The sequence below is a fragment of the Bombus flavifrons genome, chromosome 13, assembly GCF_040668555.2.
Source record: "Bombus flavifrons isolate JBK064 chromosome 13, iyBomFlav1_principal, whole genome shotgun sequence".
Lineage (NCBI taxonomy): Eukaryota > Metazoa > Arthropoda > Insecta > Hymenoptera > Apidae > Bombus > Bombus flavifrons.
This window is the reverse complement of record NC_138454.1, coordinates 12,003,171-12,029,123: the sequence shown is the minus strand read 5'-3', so window position 1 is coordinate 12,029,123 and position 25,953 is coordinate 12,003,171. Positions and strand designations below refer to the sequence as shown.

General features: G+C 46.6%; 1 protein-coding gene and 1 long non-coding RNA gene across 2 annotated transcripts in view; one reads left to right on the top strand and one right to left on the bottom strand.

Annotated features, from left to right (window-relative positions):
- Positions 1-858: 858 nt before the first annotated feature.
- Positions 859-25,953, top strand: part of LOC138186179 (homeobox protein Nkx-2.4) — a 30,392-nt gene continuing 5,297 nt past the window's right edge. The window contains exons 1-3 of the mRNA XM_069125767.1: positions 859-2,420; positions 6,206-6,510; positions 20,694-20,780. Coding sequence (XP_068981868.1) covers positions 1,703-2,420; positions 6,206-6,510; positions 20,694-20,780 — 1,110 coding nt within the window. The 5' untranslated portion in view covers positions 859-1,702. The remainder of the gene's footprint in view (positions 2,421-6,205; positions 6,511-20,693; positions 20,781-25,953) is intronic.
- LOC138186189 (uncharacterized) lies at positions 18,378-20,697 on the bottom strand. The gene is made up of 3 exons (XR_011174829.1): positions 20,426-20,697; positions 18,909-19,035; positions 18,378-18,798 (listed from the first exon to the last, which is right to left on the bottom strand). It is a non-coding gene; the product is annotated as an uncharacterized LOC138186189 (long non-coding RNA).

Sequence of the window (25,953 nt, the reverse complement as noted above, 5' to 3'; positions counted from 1 at the left end):
GAAGGAAAGAAGGAAGGAAGGAAGGAAGGAAGGAAGGAAGGAAGGAAGGAAAGAAGGAAGGAAGGAAGGAAGGAAGGAAGGAAGGAAGGAAGGAAGGAAGGGAGGAAGGAAGGAAGGAAGGAAGGAAGGAAAGAAGGAAGGAAGGAAGGAAGGGAGGAAGGAAGGAAGGAAGGAAGGAAGGAAGGAAGGAAGGAAGGAAGGAAGGAAGGAAGGAACGAACGAACGAACGAACGGACGAACGAACGGACGAACGAACGAACGAACGAACGAGCGAGCGAGCGAGCGAGCGCGACCGGCCGAGCCGCTGCGCTGGTCGAGTGGGTCTAAGCGGCCGTGAGGACCTCTCCAGGAGTACCCGACAGTCCTCTTCATTCATTCATCCATCCATCCATCCATCCATCTATCCAGCCAGCGAGCCAGCCAAGCCAGCCAGCCAGCCAGCCAGCCAGCGAGCTAGCGAGCCAGCCAGCAAGCCATCCATCCATAGACGCTCTCTCCTCTCCTACGGAGAGAGAGTGTATCCTCGACGAAGGTGGAGGCGAACTGTAGAGTGGTACATCTACCATCGTCTCTCTATCGGCAGAGTCCAAGGACTCGAAGACCCCCCGGGTGATTTCAGTCGGCCGCCGGCCGGCTCTGGCCGGCCACTCTCCTCCTCGACCACGTGTGTGTCATTCTTGCGTTCTCGTCTTTCGTTCCGTATCGTTTCGCATCGCATCGCATCGCGTCGTGTCGCGTCGCGTCGTGTCGCGTCGCGTCGTGCCGTGCCGTGCCGTGCCGTGCCTTCATCGCTCGTGCCCTCGCTCTACGAATCGTGTTGTGCCTCTAGGATCTCCTTCGTCCCGCGAAAGACGCGAAAAGAAGCAGACGGTCGGTCGTTGGTGACCTTGGCAAACCTGCGATCGTTGGTCGACGTTGGTTCGTCCTCGACGATCGGTGCTACGCAGCGGTGGATCCACAACTCGCGTAGTTGCACGGCGTGTTCGATCTCGTTCCACTGTTCGGATATCGTCCGACCTGGTGAATGCAACACGAACAGAGGAATGCGGCGAATGACGCGGTGTCGCCGCTGGACGCGTCCAGCTGCAGCCAGCCTTCCTTGCGTCGATATAATGGACGCGTTCCGCGTATTACCGCACCGAGTCGGTTGATTTATCGATGAAAAAGAAATTCCGAATGTACGTGGTTCGGTTACCTGGACGATGAGTCGATGCAACGTCTCGCAGCGATCGTGCCAAGGATCGTTAAACAGTGTGCGATTATTTATCGTCGTCCGATGAATGGAACCAAGTGCGGCCGTGAATCGTTTAAAACTGTGCCAAGAGTGACGCGGTTCTTCCCTCCTCGTTTAAACAGACGATATCTCCGCCGAGCATCTGAAAAGAGACATCCTCGATTTAATTCGTCGTTCGACGAAACCAACGAGAAGGAGGAAAGAATTTCGCAAGAGAAGCGGTAGAGCGCGCGAAAACAAGAAGAATCGGAAGATTCGGGCAATCGGAGTTATCCGTAGAAATCGTAGCGGTGGAAAAGAAAAGGCCGAGCGACGCGGTTCAGTCGCTGCGAAGCATCGGCGATCGAAATTGTCCGTTGAACGCGTGCTAGGCGGTTGAAGTCATGTCGGTATCCAGCGGCTAGCGCCGGCCTCAGGATTCCGCGAAGCGCGAGCTTCAAGTACCTCGAGGGCGCGGGCCTCGTCGAGATGAGCGGTGGCAGCGGCGGGAACAGCGCCGGCAACCAGGGGAACGGCAATGCCACCAGCTATCACCAGCATCAGCAACAACAACAGCAGCAACAACAACAACAGCAACAGCAGCAGCAGCAACAGCAACAAACCCAGCTGGAGCAAGCTAGCTTGCTGACAGATCTGAACGGTATCGACCTGGCGATGAGCCTGTCGCCCAAACAGCATTCGTCCCACGTACAAGCCGCTGGTGGCGCTCATACCACTCCGTTCAGCGTCACTGACATTCTCTCACCCATCGATAACGAGTCGTTCAGGAAGCTGGAGCAGGTGATCGGCGTCGGCGTGGTCACGCATTCTCAGGTATCGCCTTACGGAAACGCGTGCGGCGCCCGTGTCGGCGGCAATACCGGTAGCTCGAGCGCGAGCAGCGGCAGTCCACCGCTTCACGGAGGCTCGACGCCCGGTGGCGGCACACCCGGACCGGTTTCCGGTCCGAACGACGCCGCCGGAGGAGGCAGCGGCGCTGCCGGTGCCGGGTCAGGCATGACCGCCATGGGCAATCCTTACGCGACCATGCAACTCACCTCGCAGTATCAGTACTGCGCCGCGGAATTATCGTATCATCACGCGGGGCCAGCGGTCGCCGGAGGCGCGACCGCCACCGACCCCATGAGATCCCATCATCCGTGGTACGCGCCTACACCGTCGGCCACCAACGATCCCCGCTTTGCCAGTGAGTACTTTGTCTTTCCATCGTTCTACCTCGAATTCTCGCCTCGTCGATGCGTCGCTTTCTTTTCCGTTTCTCGGTTCGACGGCATTCGCGCGTTGCTTCCTCCGAAAATACGTTACAACGTCGGTCGGTGTCTTACAACGCCCCGAGCCTCTTATATACGCGTAAGCGATCGAATTGCAAAGGAGCCGATCGATCGAGTTGGCGGACGTTCGCGGCAATTAGATTCGTCGATTCGTTCGATTCTGACACGTCCGCGACAACGCGTACACGAAGAGCGACGAGTTTCTTTCGAAGTCTCTCGTACGCGACCGTTTGCCGATTAATAATATCAACGTATCGATCGATGTCGGCAAGTCGCGCGTGTTTGTCGTACGAATAAATTGTACAGGGCAGATATATAGGATGTTCGATCGTCAGATTTATCGGTGGTTATCGTTTGTTGTCGTAACCGTCGAATATACTTAAAAATAATAAATTAATATACGGACTGTATTCGCCGAGTCGTTAGCACAGAGTGTAAATCGCAAAGTAAAATCGCCGATAAATACTCGATAAATGCTCGTCGATAACTCGATAGATAACTCGCGATAACGCGAGTTATTTATACGTTTATTTATACTGATCGACGTGGGGGGGGGGGGGGAGGGGAGTCGGAAAATTCAAATTCGTCCTGTCGTAGCGGCGACATTGTTTTGCCCGGAGTCTATTTGTTCTTACATTACTTGTGTCTTGACGATCTTGATACTCCGAGGCGAAACAACGACATGATTTGAATCGTCCGCTGCTATATAAAATTATAACTATATATATAAAATTTTAGAATTCTTTTACCTGAAATCGTGTGATTTCGCTGGTAATATCAATGGTACGTATCCTCGTTCCGATCGCAATCCGAGGCTATCGTTTTCAACTTGGTCGTCTAGAAAACATTCCGTAACGAACGTCGAGCTTTCCGTCGTACGTGAAAAGGAGAAACCGACTTGTACGTTGAAACGAAGAGCAGAGGAAAGACAAGAGTAAATAGATAGGCTTGGTTCTCCGAGAGCGGAAACGTAGTTTCGTGTGGGTTGGTTGCACGCGATCATCCCTTTCGCCATCGACGAGGCACGTCTGCCCCGCTTTTATTGGCCTCGTGTCTACCTTTGTTATTACTAGCTCGCACTTACGTCCATTTAGCCATCGATGAAGTATCAGACTCGTATTTCAAAGTCCACAACAGCCTGTCCTTCCGTCACGTCGCGCATCGTCTCGTAACATCGACTCGTGAATTCATCCGTCGCTCGTCGCTCCAAACGTTTCCACGTAGCCACCTTCTGGTCGACTACCTGTCGCATTAAATCTCCGGATTAACGATCTCCAAATACGCTGATCAACGATAACGATGATCGGACAAGCCGAATATTTCGAAAGTCGCGATTCAAACTTTTAAACGTCGATCGTGCAGCTCGAACCATCGCGGTCGGCTGCTTCTCTCGAGTTCTCGATGCTCGTCGTATCGCAAAAGTACCTTGACACGCGTTTCCAGGACAAATCGAATCTGCATAGTGGACAGTCGTACTCGCAGATAGCACGGTTGTTCAGGCTTCTCGCGTTTCACAGGCCGCTGAAGAAGATTGTCGGCCAACAAAGCTCGCGTCCTTCGGACTTGTGTCAACAGACGCTCTTCTCCTTGGATTTCTGTCGGCCGCACGCGCCACTCTGCTAGCCGCTAGAGAACGTATATCGATCCCTGGCCCCCAAAATGCGTGGCTACCGGACACTACCGGAGATTTTAGTTAAACAAATAAGCCTGAACGACCCTCGTCGCGCCAGGCGACGTTACTCAACGTACAGAACGTTTTCAAAATCAATTTCTCCCGATTTTCACGCGTTGCTACGCGTCTCTAAAGAAGAAGGCGAGAGACACGGTGAAACGTCCGATTTGAACGTCGATACTTGCGTCTTTGGCGATGCCCGAACGGACGATGGTCGTCGCTTCTGCTCTCAGCTGGCGATAAGATAGGCAAAACAATTTGTCGTTCGCTGCTTCCTCTCTCTTGTCTCCTCCGATAGAGGGTCGTTAAGTAACACGGACGCTAGCAACTCGTTCTTAGGATTAATATTTTGCTCGCCTCGTTACTCGGGAAGAATATTATCGGGGGGAATATTCCAGATTAAATTTCGTTTACCAATTTGTGGTACCCTGAAATAAGACGCGGAACTCGATCGACGCTCGATCGAACCTAATCGTCCTTAAGAATAATTCACCGTTATAAAGTTACGCTTCGACTTTGTAACGACGAGGAGCGGGATTTTTGTTTGTCCGTCATATCGACGATACCGCGTAATTATCCGGTCGATCGACGCGTTCGACCTGCTGTTCGGAATCTTACCTAACGGAAGATTCGACTTCGGTGGCCAGGTAGAAGACGTCAATTTGCTTAATGATATTCTTACAAGCTCGAGAGAGCGCGATCCACCCCCGTGTTCGCGCTCCGTTTCGTCGGAACGTTGAACCCGTCATTCCTCTCCGGGTATCCATTGTCCCGGCCCATCGTCCACGTTTCATCGACGATAGCGTTGAAACTTTGTCGAAGGATTCGTAAACGGCTGGCATCGTTCGTTTCCATCGTGATGCTCGTAGTTTGATATCTTCGCGAGTTAGAAGATCTGGTATTATTAATCGCGTCGCAAGTTTCTGCGTTTCGTCGCTGTTTCTTCTCTCTCTCTCTCTCTCTCTCTCTCTCTCTCTCTCTCTCTCTCTCAAGTATATTTCACGAAATCTCTGATTCTCGATTTGTCGACAGACGCTTCGCTCGGATCTTGCTCAAAGGCGCCACTCCATCTTCGTTCAGCGATTCGTTGAACGACAGGAAACTCGATCGACGATTTACAATTCGTACATTCGATACGCGAAATATCAATGTACGTTCGGAGTGGTGCACGGCGGACAAGTTTCCATCGATTTTCCATCATAACTGGATGCGTGGCGTCGCGTAAACAAATTCGGTCGGTGTTTGGTGTCTCGAGTGGTATTTCTTTCCCGAGGCGGGCACGGCCTGACAGGCTGAGAATACGTTCTCACAGACATAATAATAATTCGGGACTTCATCGTCGGACCTCCCGTGCTCCATGACGTAGCACTTTGCGCGGCTAAATCGCTCCTTTTGTCCTGGTCGAGACGCGTCCGTTCTTGACAGCTCTTCGCCAACTGACAAGGGATGGACTGCTCGTTGGGTTTCAGTAGCTCGAATTCAGAGGGCCGATCTTCGCTCTCCCTTCGCTCGCCTGTGGCTGGCTGCCTCTTCTCTCGCGGCATGTCTCGCGTGCCTCTCGTCTCCTCTTCGCGATCCTCCACGGATTCCAACGGGATAAATTATCTCGAACCGTTCTTCACGACGTACGCCGACGGGCAACCGAACGTTCTTCGGCAACCGAGCACGCAACAATGCGCACCGAACATTCTCCCGTAATGGAAGATCGACCGAGAGAGTACCGCTGTACGATGAAAGCATACGAGGAAGCAACGAAGAAACTATCGTCGTGTTCTGTGCCGCGCGAGGTTCCTACGGAACCGTCTTTCTCATTCTATATTATTTCTTTTCTTTTTTCTATCTAATACAAAACAGGTATGGTAGAGCGATGTGCGACGTAAAAGTAATCGCGATGTAAACTATAAAAACAATTGCGATTACTTACTACGATTAATTACTTTCCTTCGTGTTGCTATTTTGTGTTCGACTTCAAATGCGAAAAAAAAAAAACAACGTATCGCCATTGATATTTTCAATGCTCTGTTATAGTCTCGCGGCTGATGGGCGCCGCGGCGGCGGGCGCCGGGACCAACATGGCCGGCTGCCCTGTGGGCCAGTCAATGGGCGACGTGACCAAGTCGTCAGGTATGGGAGTGGGCGTCGGCGTCGGCGTCGGTGTCGGCATGGGCGTCGGCGCCATGCAATTCCCCCACCTTCCCCAAAGACGAAAGCGTCGCGTTCTGTTCACTCAGCAGCAGGTTCACGAGCTCGAGAGGCGGTTCAAGCAGCAGAAATACCTGAGCGCGCCCGAACGGGAACACCTAGCCGCCCTAATTCACCTTACGCCCACTCAGGTACGTGTTAAATGTTTTCCTTCTTGGTTTGCCGTCGGCTATGCAGCGTGATCGCTGCACGATCCATCGGTTCTACGATCGATTTGCCATTCAACGTTCGATCCAAGCGTGAAATTGTAAAAATTTAGTCCACCGATGCGTTTAATTCGAGAAGCTTGTCAGGACGATGGAAGTAGGTCTGCGAAAGAAAAGTAGACCGCGACAGCGATTCTTTCGTTACGTGGTAGGTAGATACTCGACACTTGGTTACCGAACTATCGTCTCGAACGTACGTACGTTCCGTAGCCTGCTTCAAACAGTCGCATCGGTCGCGCAAGCCCGTTTCCACCGCTTTAGCTACGTTACAAGCCACGTTTTCTCTGCGATCTTGTCGCCTCCATGAAAATATAAAATATCAATCTTTCGTTATCGTTTAAATGATCTTCTTATTGGTCGCTTTAAAATTTCGTCTTGCGTCGTAAATCATCACCGATGCTTGCTACGCGTAACGTTCAACATGTTCAATTACGATGTAGCGACAACGTCATCCATCTCGATCTCGATCAGCCGGATCGGTCTAGCTGCTTCTGCTACCAGAATGCGATGCTTGAAATTCTGCACACACGCTTACACGCTTACACGCCTACACGCTTACACGCTTACACGCTTACAGGCTTGCACACACGTACACGATGAGGATTAATTGCTGAGAGGAGATTAATTGCAGAGAGCAGGTGGTGGGTGTACGCGTGGGTGTATCTACATCTCTCGGCCAATCGGATCGATCGACCTCAGGGGCGTTGGTTGCGTCGGAGTTGTTAGCCGGAAATGTCGAGGCGACTGCCGACGAATAGACGTTCGATTACCGCTATAAACGGGCTTCTGAACGCTCGAAAATTCCTGAAATTAGCCAATATGTTTCAAGCGATCGTTAAATCGTCAGGCCACTGTCTATCTACGTAGTTGATGAAATTTAGGGTAAATGTTGAGTACTCGTGGCATTCCCATGATTCCAGACCGCTTTCGTCCTTGTACGTCCTTTACTTTCTCCGTGTATTTTGTAGCAGATGGTTGGTATACCAAAGTGCAAACACGCTGCTCTCGAAGATTGTTCTTGGTAGAATTTTTGAGGAAAGTAGATGTCGGCCATGTTTGAGCGATGTTCGACGCGTTAAAGTCGGACGATTTGACACGTCCGCTAACTTTAGTGGCGAGACTGTTAAGCAAATCGTGGAGAATGATGCCAATACGTCGGAAATAGTCGTGGAAGAGGTGTGTTTGTTCGAAGAACGAAAAATGGAATTCGACCAGGTAGAATCATCAGCCGGAGCGTCGTTCCGACTCAACGGCATGTAAATATTATCTTAGGAAGCCGAAATTTTTCTCTATTGCCGGTTCTTGATCGCCACCGATTAAAGATGCGACGAGTCTCGCAAAAGTAAACGTAAACTGCTCCTTAAAAGTAAATTGCCTCGAAAGGCCATAAAAAATTAATTCTCTCAGCTAAACTGAACGCGCTAAAGCTTTTTCTATACATTAATTATTCGTTGAAAAATACTGTTACGACGATATTACTTTACTCCGTTACCTAATAATTCCTTTGGCTTTTATTATTTCTTATTAAATTGAACTGCTCTTCAGGATGTTTCTCATGTTCGTAATACTCGTATACGATATATATACGTTTTAATGTGTTTAATTAGACTAATGTTCTTGTGGTTTCGTTCGTACATGGGCCGATTTGGTCGGCTCGAGCGAAGCGTTTCGGCGGTCGCCATTTAAAGCGGTCCGCCAGAATCAGATTTTAACGAGCGATCTTCATTGGGCAGACAGGTCTGCTCGGCACGATGCGGCAGTCTGGCAACAATAAATAATTGTTGCGCAGCTCATTGGTTGCATCCTGGTCGTTCGTCCCCTCGTTCAGTCTGCCGTTTTGTCTACCGCGCGTCTCTCCGTTCAATCCGCTTGTCGTTCATCTAGTACTTTCGACCTACGATCATTCATAAACATCGTATCTCGAACGAACTTTCTATCGGTAATTATCAACGACAAAAATGTAACAAAAGCGGCCAACTTACCATTTTCTCGGTCGATACGATATAGCAAATATCACGTTGTCGAGTATCATATTAACATAGTATTCCATCGTAGCATGTAGCATCAACGTAGTACTACGTTCTTTCATAAAATGCTCGAGACAAGCTTCGTTCTCTAGAGTCTAAAGGGACTTTGTTCTACAAAAACTACTTCATCTCGACTCGTTCTTCTCTCCTCCCTTTTCTTTAACAACTCATCGTCATCACTATCGTCATCATCACTATCGTCATCATCGTCGTCATCATCGTCATCATCATCATCCTCAAGCTCTATTCATTCTTTCCGGTAACTCCAAGAAGAGAATCGAAACAAGACTTTGAACGCAACCTATGCCGAGCGGAAGATGTGCGCTCGCGCGTTGCCCCCTAAACCGGAAGTCGTCGGGGCTCCCCTGAGTCCGTGACTCGGCGAAATCTATGCGGAATCGAGCGCGGAAGTTCGCAAAGAGGGCTGATTGCAATCAGCCGCGGATTTTCGCGTGCTTTCGCCAGGGGCGAGCCCGCTGTTGTGCGCTCGCGCGCACCTAAGTTTCGATAACGAGTTTCGGACTCGATGGTACTCGGATCTCGCCCGAGCCGTGAATGCTGGCCATGAAGGCCAGCCTCGGAAACGGGACGCGGAAAGAGACGTTCGAAGGAGAGATAGCGAAGCAGAGAAAGAGATACGAAACGCGGCTGGGAGTTGATGGTTTTATATATGTACGTGTGTGTACACGTGTATACCTGTATATATTCTTACATGTATGCGCACGTATATGTATATATATAGCGGACTCTTGAACTTCTGGGGACAAATAGAGACCAAACGAGCTCCCGGTTTGTCGTATATACGTGTAGATGTATTGTGTGTGTGTGTATCTGCGCCGCCACCCTGCGGTACCATCCACTTACGGCCACTCGAAGTCTACGTACGAAGTCGTGCTCTCCGTAGGTAGCCCACGATGGCTGCACGGGGAGACTAACGAATCATTATGTGAGAGCTCTGTGAATCTTACGTGCCCTCGCGCCGTCTCGAAAGCGATATTACACGAGGAAAGGTCGCAAGAAGTGGAGCATGGTCGCGTTGCTACGAGCGGTAGAAGCGTTTTTGCGAAGCGGAGACTCGTGTGGTGCTCGAATATTATCGGTAATTGTTGTTCCGATCGTCTGAGTTCTGTTGTTTGTTCTTCTTCTTCTTCTTCTTCTTCTGTCTCTTCGAAAGATTCTATGAGGAATTTTTTGGATAAGTTTCATACGGAACCACGTACGATGTCTATCGCTTCTTTGAAGTGCTATACAAACTCCGAGATTACGTTCTACTCCGTTCTGAAAGCAGATTGACGACATTCAGGTTACCTGCTCGTTTTGAAAACATATTACAGAAATACAGGTTCGTGTCATACGCGAAAATGTACCTACCGAGGAAGATTCGGTATCGCGCGTTCCGTTCGTGAAAATCTTTCTTATCGCGTGTTTACTTTCTTCCATTCGAAAACCATCTACAAAATCCTCGAATCAAAATTTCCGATACTCGATGCTCCATTAATTTACAGATGAATCTGTTTCCTTAGATCGAGATAACTTTTGCAAGCGAACTGCGACGTTTAAGGACAGCTGAAAATCCGTGAAAGCTTCCAAGTTACGTTCGAGGTAGTCGAGCTAAATGAGAAGACAGACGGAGATTTTTTCATCGCGAGAAAAGGCTATTGCGGACTCGACGGTCCTCGAGGAAGATTCTTTGGGACGCGATCGAGAATCGATACTGAATTAACGAGTCGAACGACGTAACGAACGGAAAGAAGATATACCGATCTGCGCTCTTCAAGACACTCGAGCCACGAGTTCGACGCGAGCACACTTTCGAGAGCTTGCAAAGAATCGAGAGATGCCAAAAAAAAAAAAAGAAAAAAAAAGAAGGAGGAAGGAGAAGCAAGCAGAAAAGAAAAAAAAAGGAATTTTCCGCCTGTCGTTTGCCCGATCGACGGGCCAAAGTGCCGCATCGATCGTTTCCGGGAGAACGTCACGCAAAATCGACCCCGTTTCGAGTAACGAGACGAGCACTCGACGAACGACGACGAGAAGCACCGATTCCTTTCTGCTCGTTCAGCTCGATGACGATGGATCCCGATGAGGAATACAACGTTAGAGAATCTCGATCATTCTCTCGTTGTTGCGTCCGTTGTTTCCGTCGCCATTTTGGTTTACGATTTCTCCACGAATCTTCACCGGAAAACACAGCTTAGATTTCTCGCTGCCTTTCGATTTTTCCACCAAAAATAGCAATCGTCTTCTTCTTTTTCCATAACCGTAGCAGTTCTCCAGGAATATTACGTCGCTTGACCTGAAATAAATTTACTCGTTTCATCGTTTCTACGTTCAAGTGCGATCGATTCCGGAATATCGAATGTTATCCGCGAGACCCAACAAATGGTGTTTAAAGAGATAACGAGGTGGTGTGGCGCGTGAAAAGAGAAGATCTGCAATCCTGTCGATCATTTCGCCGAGGAATCGCCGAGGCGTTTCGCGTGTTTGCACGACATTGAACTCGCATAGTCCTCTTCGGTGCTCCTCCTATTGGGGTTGCTGTATAAAGTCGAAGAGGGTAGATTCGGTGGTAGGCAAACCCATTATTACGATTATCTCCGTGGTTGAATCGCAAGGCTCGTGCACTAAGTTGTCACGGTTCGTTCGAACCTACCCCTTCTTCTTTCCACCCTCGTCTTCCTTTTTTTCCGGGCAAGTATTTTTCCGACGAGAAATCTTCTTTGCTGAAAAATCCTCGTCCTCGTATCTTTGTTCATCTTTGTGTATCTTACTGCGTAGGAAAGACGCATTACACGCTTTTTTCTTTCCAACTATAATTTCTTACGGTAGAATAATATCGCATTGTTTCGACTGAACCTATTGTTTCTTGTGACGATGAAACATCCATGTCTGTCTAGAACGTAGATATTCGGCTATCGATAGTCTCTCCGCGTTGCAATTGCGTAATATTTAGACAGAAAACATTCGATCCAATTGATCCTGAAATTCGAACATTAAATTTACCGTGCTAGTCGACTTTTATGTCGCCAGATAAGGGACAATTTACGTAAGGACAAGATAAAATACCTTAAAAGCTTGAGCTATCCGTAAACAGTATTAAAGGCTCCTTCGATGGACGAGCAAATTTATAGCGAGCTTGCCCAGATCCGCCCCTTGCATGTGCATATAGAACCATCTAATATTCCTTTCTAATCTATACACAGCATGCAAAACGTTTATACAGGGTTGCTCGAAGGTGGAACAATATTTGCGAAGCAGCCTTCTCTTCAAATTTCCTTTCTTTCGTGGCTAAAATATAAATAGAATCTTTGCGAAAAAGGAGCAAAATCTCGAGTAATAAAAATACTCTTTCTCTTGTAATCTTTTAAGAGGATTTCGCGATGGTGATTTTAAACATTTTTGTTACTTTATTTTTAAGAATATCGAACGCTCCTCGAATATAATCGTTTCGCGAGCTCGCGTTTGCTTTATTTTCAAAGTACCCATTTACTTTGCAAAATCCTTTTTATCAATGGATCGACTCCTAAGATCGAGTCTAAGACGATAAACGTAAATTCACCGCGATGGAAATGCTCTACCAGCCAAAATCCTATTTTGAAGTTGGATGTTTACGTCGAAGCACCTTAACTCGATCGTCCCGGTATTCGACGCGACGCGACGTTCGAAACGTTTCATTCGCTGGTCGAAAGCCGTAACAGAAGGAGCCAGTGGACGATCTGGCTGGCGCTAACAATAACGTCAATCGTCATTGTTCAAGAGGAAACAATGGAAGGCGAGCGGCGATTGTTTCGTCCAGCGGTTTCGAGACTCGCGAATTCCGCACTTCGGTGATTTTTCATTAATCCGCGATCTCGCCTGAACTTCGCGGTTTCTATTAATTATTTAACTTTTGATCAGACTCGCCGCACGTTTTTCGCACTTTAATTAATGTCTCCCTCTTTCGCCATGCTCGCCAGCCGCGCGGCAGGCCGTCTAAATTCCCCTTGATATAAATTCTCTTCTTCTCTCTCCCTCTCTCTCCCTCTCTCTCCCTCTCTCCTTCATTTCCATCACGTTTCATTTTTTCTTTTTCCTTTCTCTTTCCTTTTTTTACTTCCTTCTAATTAACTTCTCTCTCCCGCACAGGTCGGTCTTTCGCGTTTTAACGAGCTTTAAACTCGTTGTAACTCACCGGGCATAATTTGCGGAGACCCGTTGCGCGGCCTCTCGCGATTAAATTGTTGCGATCAATTTCGTGCTTCGAATTGCTCGTTTAATTCGTCCACGTAGCGACCGATTAATTATGCATCCTGGTTGACGTCGGTTTCTCCTGCCGTTTTCTTCGTTCCCGTTTTCCGCTCTGCCTTCTTCCTCCGCGATCATCCGATAGGATATGACGGGTGGTTTGACCGAAAAGTTGTTGCAGTCTGCTCTAGAAAGCATTATCGCGCGTATCGAGTTCACGCGGTCTCGATTCTTGAGTTACGTAACCGTTAAGACATAACAATACCGTATTTCATTTGGCAAAGCGATCCTAAAAAGCTTAGGAATCTTAAGCGAGCGTCGAAGAAACTAAAAGGTTGATAATAAATGCTAGAAAAGAATGTCGTTGTACGAAATACGTTCGAGAGAGGTTGATAGCATTCGGTAGGCATCTTTCGTTCGAATCCGATACCGATCAACCATTCGAAATTTCGAGCTTAAAAAAGGGGTGAAATCCAGAATGTAACTGAGAAAAAGAATGAGATAACCAGCCTGGAGGGACATAGTGAAAAAGAGAAAAAGAGAGAGGAAGGCGGGCCAGAGGGAGTGTAATTTGCCTCTAATGCGGCACTCGACGAAGCAGCTGGCTCTCCTCTTCTCCATTCGCCGGTCGGCCGCAACCGGTAACAGTAGTGATAATAATAACAATACCGGCAACAATGCCAGGAGTGGCCAGCCATTGTAACAATGGGGAGACTGCACTTGGAGTAACAATGCGAGCGCAAAATGGAGGGACGCATCTGTGTGTCCCGCGCCAAGGAGACACGGCGAGTAGGGGATGATGCGACGAAGAGGAAGAAGAGAGTGAGGGGGAGAGAGAGAGAGAGAGAGAGAGAGAGGGACAGCGTCGTCCCAAAGACGGGAAACGGATCTTCGACTGGACGAAACACCCGTGGAAAAGTGTCAGCCGCGAAAATTTTCTCGCCACGAAAGTTTTCGACAACCACGAGTAAAGCTGTTTACATGCTAGGATCGCTGCGTCGACCCTGCATCTTGGTACAAGAAATTAATTAGCAAGAAAACAGCTAATGTGTCTGGCCTGCGATTTCCATTAAAAACTATTTAATATCGTTGTTCGTGACGATTAAAGTTCCTCTTTTATTTCAAAAACGTTGCTCGAATTGGGTACTCTAGACTCGTCGAGATTTCTAGCTGATATTTACGAGCTACGTAGTCGAGGAACGCAGATCTTTTACTTAACATATTACCGCAAAGATGTACCTTTTTTAGGGTTCTATATTCGAAGGTATCGGAAGTGATCTTGGAGGATTGAGGCGGACATGCGCGCGTTCCACGCGTGAAATTCCTTTGGTGACGAAATGCGTGCGGTTAATTGGACGTCGTGGAACGCGTGCGCGTATCTCTCGAGTGCACTCACGGCTCCCTCGCATAATAACGCACGCATGAATATGTCGTCGGCTTTTGCGGCCGCCCCCGCGTCATACCGCGCCATCGCCACGCACACCGGCAGCATGTGGCCGGCGTAATTGCGTTCCTCTCTTTTTCCTCGTCTTCCCATGGAACCTACAGGTCACTGCAAAAGTCGGTGATCGGTTACAAGCACTCGAGGTAGCAGCGTCGACCATCTGAGAAAAGAACGAATCTGTATAAATCTATTAGGCACATAGAAACGTGGTAAAGAAGAAGCGTCGTTATTTGGCACGCAACGACTGATATTGACTAGCTTAATTTACCGATCGATTTTGGACAAGGTAACAGCCGAGTTGGCAGATCTTAAGTGACATTTGTTGGCATCAAAACAGCGATAAATCCATAAATCCCTGCAACTCTTTAAACTTTTGAGACTTCGAAAGTCTCTCTGCAAAAATTTTACATTAGGAGAGGTTACGTTGTAAGGTAGTGATATTAACGGAATACTAGAAATTATACCTACATTTGTTTTCTACGTTTCTACTTGTACGACGAAACCACGCATAAATGGTGCATTGATCGCAACGGAAAGGATTCCGCGAGTGCTTCTAAGCAGTCTCTCCAGCTGTTTGAAAATAATCGGCAACAATTGTTCTCCCAATGCGGACAGACCTACGCGATACAGCCGTCGTCTTATGAGTTTTTCGCCGTGTTTGCGTCAATTATCGCGACGAAGAGGCAGCTTTACGAGTGTATTGTAAATACACTCGAACGTGCCTGTCGCGTAATACGCCACCAATTTCTTTTTGCGCTACGCGTACTGTAGAACTGCGCGGACCCGTTCTTTTGTAATCCCGCTGCACCTCTGGGACGGTATGCGAGGGTGCATACATTTTGAACCGCAAACATCCGCTTCCCAGGCTATTGGATCATCCCTGCCGTGGAACGACGAAGAAATTAGAGGGCGGAAAAGTGCGATCACGAGCGAAAAGGCTGGTCAAATGGTCCTCGCGATTTCATCAAATCTTCTTCTTTAAATTGTTCAGACCTTTGTAAATGCAATTGATCGGATACAATTCTCTCTCTCTCTCTCTCTCTCTCCTTGTAAAGTATTCTGCGATTACAAAAATTATCCTTTCCAATATTCAAAGTGTGTGGACACAAAAGTTACATTAAAAGGCTGGTCAAATGGTCCTCGCGATTTCATCAAATCTTCTTCTTTAAATTGTTTAGACCTTTGTAAATGCAATTGATCGGATACAATTCTCTCTCTCTCTCTCTCTCTCTCTCTCCTTGTAAAGTATTCTGCGATTACAAAAATTATCCTTTCCAATATTGAAAGTGTGCGAACACAAAAGTTACATATTTTGGAGAAATTTAAAGCATATATTCACCTTCCATCTTTGAAGAACGAGGAAGAGACGTTTGTTCGTTCACGTTGAACGCGAATTAGTTCACTCGCTCGTTTGAGAGAAACTGGAAAGTCATTTCTATTTGCCGGGCCGTAGACCCCAGGTTTTCAGACATCCGACTAGTAATCGGTAAGTCATCCCCGGCCGATGGTATTGAGTTAAAACAACAAAAGGGAGGCGGGAATCGTGTTTGCCCACGGGCCACCACTCAGAAGAGTCAACACGGGACAATTAACAGCCCTAATCATAATTTGACGTTGCTTGATCCTGGTATTCGCAAGCTCATCGTTGTGGTTCCTTGCACTTTGCGGTGGAAACACATCTGTGACTAAAGTCAAGCCTCGCAAATGTAATCCCTTTTTCCTGCGATTTTTCCTTCGCGCCAACTCCCTCTGCAAATAATTGTAATTGTCGATTTAATAGAAGAATAGTTGGCAGTAACGAAGGGATATATCCGAGATTCTAAAACAGCCCTTTTCGTTCGCTTATATATTACACGCTGTTTATAAAAGACAAAATTTCGGTGTCTTATTTAATACAAATCATTTTGTAAACTAGTAGAGATAAAAATCGAAAGACGCGTGACTTACACACTAGCTCGATTACACCGAGAGAATAGGAAGGAAGGAAGGAAGGAAGGAATATCAACATCCTCCGTACACCCCTAACAACAATAGATTAGAGAAGACAATCAACCGCGCTGCCCGAGGCCAGCGGATGCGTTCAGAAACGGTTCGGAACACCTCGAGTGGCAATTCTCGTCAATTACACGCGTCTTTCTTTCGAGCAACATCGAAACGAGCCCCGTGAATTATCCAGTAGCCCGAGGCTGCATGGGGTTTCCAACGGATAATCCGTCGAAAGTTGGTGTCGGATGAAATTGCCCGAGGAAACAGTTAGCGAGGCCACGAAGGGTGGCGACGCCCGATACCACTCGGTTGCTTACGATGGTGGTGGTGGTGGTGGTGGTGGTGATTTTGCGTGAACCCTCAATGTACGCGACGTAATGACGTTACGCTAACTTGATCAATCGTCCACTTTAGCCGCATACTCCCTGCCGGAACGGATGTACGAACTCCGGCCTCTGTCGAACATAAGCCAAACAGGTACTCCATGTTCCTCCCAAATGTTACATGTTCTCCGCCGCGCTTTGATGAACTGCCCTCTGGATTTATCGCTATTCGATACGCTAATTAACGTCGAAGTAAGAGACGAATAGTCCGCGCGGAAGCGATCTCGTGTCAAATGGATAATCGCCGGTTAAAAGCTGAAAATTTTCTAAGTGGAATCGAATCGTTCAAATATCAGCGAAATGGAACAAAGTTCAGGATCTGATGTCCGTATCTATGGTGGAAAAGAATTCGTTTAAAAAGATTTACGTTCGTGGAGGATGATCGCAGAAAAAGCTACGTTGAAACAGGAGCTTCAAAAACTTCTGTATAGCTTCTATGTGATCTATTGTAGCATGCTAGGAGAAGGCAGTTATTTTGGCTGCAACTTCTTGAAAATGTCGATTCTACGGTCAATATTAAGTTGTCAAGCTTAAATCAGCCGTGAAAAAGCTCGTTACTGTCAATTAGCTCGAAGGAACGTGTCGACAGGTCTTTGTCGGCAGACCTTTTAGGATGTATGCGGAAGAGAAGAAAAGCGCAGGGTGTTCGCAGATCCGCTCGAACGGTTACGGGAGGCGTTTCATTTACCTGGCTGAACCAGAGTTAACCACGAGTTAATCGAAAGTTAAAGTTAAGCTCCCCCTTTCTCGGTGTTGAGTAAACCTCGGTCGGACCCCTGCGGGCCCTGCTGCCTTTTTGCATCGGATTCGTCGTACCCATCGAAAATAAACAAGTTGTTCCTCCTTTTCTTTCATTCTTTTCGTACAAGCAGCCATTTGATAGATTATTTTTTCTGAAAGAATAGGTTTTATATTTAAGAATCGCAAGAATGGAACATATCGCAAGAAGAAAATCGAAATAATAACGCGATACCGTAGATAATAAATTCGTCGATTCCCTTCAAAGTAAAAGTCGCGTACCGACGAAGGTGATATCGAGTTGTCCAGTTACTCATAAGCTCGGCTTGGTTTGTAAACTTTATAGACACGAAAGTTGCTCTCCTCGTTGAGAGTCGGTATTCGCCACGAATTTCTTTCCTCCGTGGTCTGCGAGTACACACCAGTTATATCCCTATCTCGTTCAACTTTCTCTGTTTACACACCGCGCCGTTGCGGGAGCAACGGACAAACGGACTGACGGACAGGCCGTTCCCTTGAAATAACAATTCTCTCCGACAGTTCATCCCGTCTTCATCTCGTCGGATCTTTCACTGTCGTTGCCTATACGTTTATAGCTCGAACACGATCGCAGATATCGATACGTGCTCAATACGAATTGCTAGAAATTCTGCAAATTTCTAGCGTCGATCTCTCTGTATAGCGTCAATCGTTCGATTAAAATCTCATCTGGAAAAATCTCACGACGCGAGTCACGATCCGCGGATGCAAAAGTTGCTCAAAAGAAGTCTCGCGGCAAACGCGAAAACAGTAACAAGGTTTTACCCAGGACAAAAGGAACGGCGAAACGAGCGGGTGACACGCGAAAGTGGAGAATGCAAGAACGCGTTGAGGCAAGCAAGGCTGTTTGTAGACCTCTCGAAGTCGCCGCACGCCCGAAACGCCACGGGCTTCGACGAGTGGATTATCGGTGGAAAAGGAATTAACGAATGGCAGCGGCGAGAGAGTACTTGCCTCGTCTAGTACCTCTTCGTGGCTTTTAGATAAGGTCTCTCCGCCCTACGCATCAGTCGTACTACAAAACACACGCGGAAAGTCGCGCGGAAGGGCTCACCACCAGCGGATTCAAAGCGCTTTTCTTCGCGACCTTCGCTCCTTCCCTTTCTTTCCGTTGTTTACAACCAGTCGTCACCTTCTTCCATTATGAGTGATTTATGCGCGTTATACTTGCTGCTGGAAATGAGCTGAATTAATCGGAGCCGACGTTTCCAATGGAAAATTTTGATCTCATAAGGCGCAATCAAATACAGATGGAACTAAAGACGTGTTTGTAAAAAGTAAATGCTGTCCACGGTTCTTGAAGGTGAATTTCCATAGTATTATTATTAATCATCATTGCCGTCTTCTCACTAACAGCTTCGATAACAGATTAAAACTGAAAGCATAACTAATTTTACTCGGGAAACCTTTTAAAAAATAAAACAAGCATTGGAGTTTACAGGGACATAGAAGACTACTTAGTAAATGAGTAAAATGTATACTTACTCGCTCATTGGTACTCAACGCTCACAACAGTTGTTGATTTTTCCCCATAACGCTTAATTCAAGAGCCAACTCGTAAAAGACGATAAATTAAAAGATCGATTATTGTAACAGGCAGGTACAAGTATTCCTGGAAATATCGTAATGGGTAATCACTCGAGAGAAGGGCAATTGGAAAATCGTGTTCGCCATAGAACGATCGGTATTCGTGGCGTACACGTGAGGCGGCGAACGAGCGCTGCCTCGAAGGGGGAACAAGAATTTTCGAGGGTGGTCGATCCCGCTAATATTCAAAGAATTAGACAGACGGTGGCAGGCTCTCGAGACACGGTCTACTGCGCGGGGCCCCTTAAAGTGCTTTCGTTGCATTCTACGGCGCGCATAACTCCGACAATGGGGGTTACACGGGGCGGCTACACATGGGGATTGCAGCGGGTTACAACCACTCGAGTAGGAGGTTACAGGCAAGGCAACATATAGGTCGGACTCGCCTTTGATACTTGCGATAAAGATCGAGCTTAGGCGTACCTTTCGCACATGCCTCTAATTTACTCCTTTGTCCTCCTTTTTTAAAATCGTTCGATCTGCTGTTTCCTTATCTTCGTGAATTCATCCCTACTCCATTCACTCACGCTAATCCTTGTACACACATTACCGTAGAAAGACTTTGCCTTTAAGAAAAGGCAAAATTAACTAATGAACTTAACAGTTTTACCGGATCGTCACAGATATGTTCGCAATGCTCGTATAACGTTCTAAACGTGGCCAACAGTTTAACGCAAGCGACGTTATCCTAGCAAGCTCGTGTTAAGGATTAAATCGGCCGACAGAAACGAAGGGCATTGTTTTCGTCGCTCGACGACAATGCCACGATGATCGGGACGCGCCCCTGTGAACGTGGCATAATGTACAATACGGATTATAACGCGCCGCTGTCATAAGCAGATGCCGATTTCGATCCCGTCCGCACGGTCGGCTTCCCTAATCGCGTTCAATTGCCGTAAAAGCGATTTTGAACGAGAGCACGACTGCTCCTAGGCCCAAACTTCGTAAAACTGCTGCGTTTTCCTTTTGACATCGTGCATGGGAGAAATTAAACCGGCAGAACTTCCGCTTCTGGCAATTCGATCGACGGAAATTTGGTATTTCGGCATCCATTTTGTCGTTCTGCAATTGCGTGATGAAATAGGATTAAAATCCATCGGCTTTCTAAGAGAAAGAAAAGATTTTTATTCTCTATTTTACTTATTTATTTCATCAATTAAAATTTGAGAAAAGAAATGTAAAATAAGACATGTAGTATTAAAAAGAAACTGATAGCGAGGCGCGAAAAGATCGTTGTTCAAAATATCTAGCAAAGTGAGCGAAGCGTTAAATCCCTCTCGTAGAAATAACAAACTTATAATAACCATGGATTATGAATTTAAGGGGGCCACGAATCGTTCCAGATTACTTGAAACGTACACACGCGACAAAAGGCTCGCACTCGCTCCCCCTTGTAAAAATATTTCAGTTCCTACCTGGTGACAGTTTGCGCGTCATAGACGTGTCCCAGCTTTTTTAAGAAACGGGAAAAAGGAAAATTCGACTCGAAGCATCTGGTATCGCAATCTGAACTCTGCTTCCTCTTGATATTTTCAATTTTTATTTGTTTCAGAAATGTCAAAAAGATATTCTCATTAGCATAGGCGTTATACGGGCGTTTTACTATCCCCTTTTCTTCTTTTCTAATAATTTCTGCCAATAAAATTCCATACTAATAGGAACAATTCCTTTTTCACGTTACAGGTGAAAATATGGTTTCAAAATCACCGATACAAGTGCAAGAGGCAAGCGAAGGAGAAGGCGATGGCCGAACAGAATGCTCAAAATCAGGTAACTACCTGTTAAAAAAAGAAATATAAAGATATTAGTCCGAATACGTTGAACAAGTCGCACCACAAAAATTGTAACGTCGAAGAAAGACATTTCTAGAAAAAGACAGGGTAAAAAAGAGGAGGAAGGCAGAGAGAGAGAGGGAGAGAGAGAGAGAGAGAGTGAGGGGGAGTGGGAGGGGGAGGGGAGGGGAGAGGGGCAGGGATTAAATTAAACTCTGTCGTTCGACCGTTTCTCGTGTGATAATAATACGCGTCCTCGATAGATCGGATTTCCCGAGGGATTTCGAAACGGCGAGACACACGACAAAATATCGAGCGTTTCGAAATGAAATGCTTTTAAATGAAAAATATTCCGGACGCGGCGCGGATCCTCGCATCCACATCGTATTTCGTTTCGAGTGGGCCACTCGACCGACTCGAAGCGATTCTGCATTCATTTCGTTATTCCAGCCGAAATTTTTGCAGGAATACCGACCTCCCTGCAACATAAAATCGTCTGTGTTAAACACGTAATTACCACGATGTTTCAGCGACTGGCTGTTGCAATATGATTTTTATTTTTTACCTCTATTTCTTTGTTTTTGTTTTCCTCCGTCCTTTTCCATGTATATCTTGTTACGTTTTTTAATGTTTTTCATCTTATAACGAGCGACAGAATTCCGTTTGAGTCTCGTCGAGCTCACGATTCATTGACCAGTAATACCGACGATGTACATAGAATGGCAAGCAAATTACAACGCTCGAATCCTAGGTGAAATAACTACGGAATATTTGTACATCTATGTTAATGTTGTTGCTCGAGGAAGTTTAATGTAACGTGTACAGTCTATACATAAAATCACATAAAAAAAGAAAGAAAAACAATTTCGATCCATTAAATTCTACGTATAACAGGCAAAGATAGTTTCAAAGTTATGGATTTCGAAAGCGGACGAATCCGACAATATTATTTCGCGCCCATAGAAATCCCCCTTCTCTACCCTTCCTTTTCTCTCTTCTCCCTTTTTTTATCGGCTCTAATAATGACGCGCCAGATTCCCGAGATATCGTAATTGCAAGTTCAAAACGTGCCCTGTCTCCATCTCGTCGCACGCACTGACGAATACGAATCGTCTCTCCAGCGGCTCCCTCTCCTCCTCTGCAATAACATTCAAAAGAGATGTCAGAAGACGGCGATCGTGCCGATACACACAGATCCGTCCCGATGAATACATTACAGCCGGGTACGAACGAGTATGCGAGATCACGGATGTCCCGGCATGCATTAGCGGCAAATCGTCCGATTCGAGTTAGCGGGAATCGGCGTGTCGTGTCGTTTCACTCACGCTGAAAATCATTTTCGTGTCAACATGACGTCGATTATTTGTTCTCCGTCAGTTTTTTTGCGCTTCAAAATGAATTTCTTGCACGGTCACGGAACGTGTAACACGCTTCTTGGAAATGTTTTTTAGTCGTTTCTATCCGGCTACTTCGTTAACGTTTCCTTTTTCCCTATTCCTCTACACCGGCGTGTTTTGTTCGTGCTAAAAATATTTTTTTAAAGAATACCTGTACCAACATGAGCGACACTCCACGCGGAATGGCGTTTCGACGTAAGCGGATTTTCATAGCGCTTTTTTCGGTCATCGTCGACTTTCACCGTTTCATCGAATTTCGATGGCAACGAGCATACACGTCGAGCGATTTTCGTGCAAAACCACTTTCGCGGGTGACGGGGATCAAAGTCATTCTCTGTGTTTCGATCCGTCCTCGATATCGTGTTATTATCGTGTGCGCGCCATATCCAGCTTTGCGACGCGACGGCCATCTGCTCTCATATTGGATCTCAAATTTCGTTCTTTATATATATATATACTACCTTAGATTTAACATCACCTTTGGATAACTTTTGCTCTTGATCCACGCGATCCATCTTTTAGAATATCATTCGTGCGTGACAGGTAGTTTGCTGAAGGACATTCATCACACTTGCAGAGTGTATCAATTTCAATTTCGATCGTCAAGCGCGTAACAAATAGAGTTATGTATTTAGATCGCGATCGATCTTGTCCCTAAGTAGGGTCGACATAGTCGCCGCCAAGCGGCGGCTCGTAAACACCCATAGAACATTAATGGTGCTGAAAGTTATCCGGTGGCCCGATCTGTAAACCGTCCTTTCCCCTCGATTCGTCCACGCTAGGACGAGCAGCCGCCCCATAATTTACTCGTTAGTTTTTCGTGGTCCCCGTAGACTCTGTTTCCATTCATCTCTGTATCGTATTCCCTATCTTTTTTTCTCGCTTCTTTCTCTTCTTCTATAGCGTGGCGATTTGTTGTTTCTTTCTCTATTTCTCCATGACAGCGAAGGTACCGTAATCTCTATTTCAATTCAATACCGTGTTTACTATTTCTCCTCGTTCTCCGTACGGCATTTTCATTCTATTATCTCGATCTGCTCGATGGTACGTGTAATTGGGTGGCCAGAATCGCGTGCACACCACGACGCGAAATTGCAACATACGCATTGGGCGTGGCAGTTACAGTATTATTAGCGTGTCGTACAATAGGGATACCTCCCATAGATAGTTTTCTTAATAGAGAAACTAGATCTTTCGCGTAAATAGAGCTTCCCACGTACGTCCCACGATAGAGCAGCTGCTTTGTTTCGTTAAGCGACCGTCGCTGTTTCCACGGTTTCCACCATTTCTCGCGATTAATTTCTTCTTGCGAGCCTCTGATGTTATCCCTGTAAAAAGACAAATGCATTAGGTATCTGCATCTCAGTTACATTCGATAGGGAAGAGGAATACTTGAGATTTCTTACAAAATACATATACCTCTCCCAATAATCGGCCAAATAAGTAGATATCTTCTTATTGTCGTTGTTTACGGACTATGAGAGTATTCCTTTCAAAAAATTACCATAGGATTTGTTGTAAGTTCGATAGGGTTAGATGGGAAAACTGTAATTTTCAAATTAGTAGAAATTACTTACGAATATTTGTTAGCACATGGCAAAATTGTTAACAGCGAATGGAATTAATCATTTACGGAGTTTAAAACACCGTGCGTCGGAGACGTAGCAGTTACGACGGCAACGTCGTCGTCGACGTTGACGACGAGTTGGCAGCCAGAGCTCCGATTTTTTTCCCCCTTTTTCCCCTTTCTTTCGTTTTATTCCATTTCCTCCCCTCGCGGCGGTAAAAAAATTTCAAGTGGCAGCGCGAGCGAGCGAACACGAGAAAAGGAAAGAGAAAGAAAAAGACGGGGCAGAGAGAAAGAGAGAGCGGGTGAGAAGGAGAAGTAGAAAGAAAAAGAGAAAGAGAAAGAGAGAACGAGAGAGGAGAAGGGTGGAGAGGTATCCTGCAGGGAGCGCGGAAACGGGTGCTCGAGGACCGGTCGCCATCTTGCCGTGAGTACAGTCATGCACAACACCTGGACGCGAATCGGGGTTACCAATACTACTACTATTGATATCGATTAACCCTCCCCTGGAGACGCGAGCCGCCGATCTTTCGACCCATCGATTGTAACTTCGTGTTGCAATCGAGATTAAGCTGAACGCCTGCGACATATTTATGTCTAGAGCGTGGAGATAGCGAATCGTTCGAAAGTAACGAAGCAGCTTTGATCGAATTTTACTCTGTCTGTCTCGACGACCGGCGAGGATACAGCGAAATTGAAATTTTCTCGCTTTAAGATACGATGAAATAAATACAAAATAATTACATCGATTATTCTGTCTTCGATGGAATATACTATTCGAGTCAATAGTATATTCGTACGCGTTCAAACGAATTTGTGAGAGTTTTAAAATATTTCGTCGAACCAGATAGAAAACTGTCGTTGGCGTTAACTCTCGATACCACCCTTAGGACAGAAGACAGAAATTTCAATTCATCGTTTTATACGTCTCGAGAAATACAGGAATCGCAGGAGGAGAAATCGGTGGCCTGGTTTTCACGCTTTTTTGGGAGGGAGAGGGCGCGAGAGCTGTTTGCCGGGTATCGAGAGATCGCCTAATGTAATTACACTCGTGGTAAAACATCGGTTATTAAATTTAAAAACCACTTCCTCGTTTACGGAACCCATTGAATTCCATTCGTCGCGGAAATGAGAGGTCCCGGCAGAAATCTTTTAATATCTCTTCTCGTGGTTCTTTGTTCGACCGAGGCTTCTGTAAAGAAACGAGACGTAGACGGCCGTCGCGTCGGGCTGGTCTGTTTCATGGTGGTAGTGGTTTTAGAGGAGGAGGAGGAGGAGGAGGAACGAAGGAGGGAAAAAGCTGTGCCACTGGTAGAGCCCAGCTTTTAGTTAATTATATCAGTTTCAACGATGACGAATGTTTTTCCACGAGAGATGCATTCGGGTGAAAGTCAGTGGCGCGCGCGAGCGGCACATTTAGATATTCGATGCGGCTGTATACGGCCTGAACATCGGCCGCCACCGCGTAGACGTTTCAAGTACAATTTATTTTGCGCGTATCTCTGCCCTCGTTCCTTGTCCTTGTGATATATTAAAGGAATTAAACGTCCTGTAGAGGGTACCTTTTCAAAAATCTGATCATCGCCGGAGCAGATTCTTCGCCAGCCGTGTCTTTCCTCTTTCTTTCGTCTTCTTCGGACTCGTCTCTTTCTCGATACGTGGAATAAAAGGTTGCATACATTTACTCGATTCGTATGATTGTATTCCCAAATTATGGTTAACATCTATATGTAAGACGCAAGAGTATAAAATAGAATCTGTGATACCAATAATACACCTTTCACTCCCTTGAAAGTAGAAATAAAAAGTAGAATCTCGGTCGAGTCCTTAACCTAAACGGCATATATACATATATATATATATATATATGTGTGTATATATGTATTGTACATACCGTTAAAAGGGGACGGTGTTCCACGAAGGGGGAGAGGGAAATCCACGCGTAATATGTTTCCCGAGAATCCAATCGCGGCCGCGCGATCACGGCAACATTGAGGCTCATTATGCGTGGCGCAGTGGTCGCCGCTCATAAACACGTACTACTCCGTTCCTAAGCACGGCCATTTTCGCCGGAAATCGCTTAACGCGTGTTGAAGTGGCTAAAGTGGCGTGACGCGTGACGCGCGCGCCGACCGTCATGCGTTTAGCGTAATCGTCACTTTGTCAGCGTGAAGTGCACGGCATGCCTGCACTTATGTTCGCGGCCA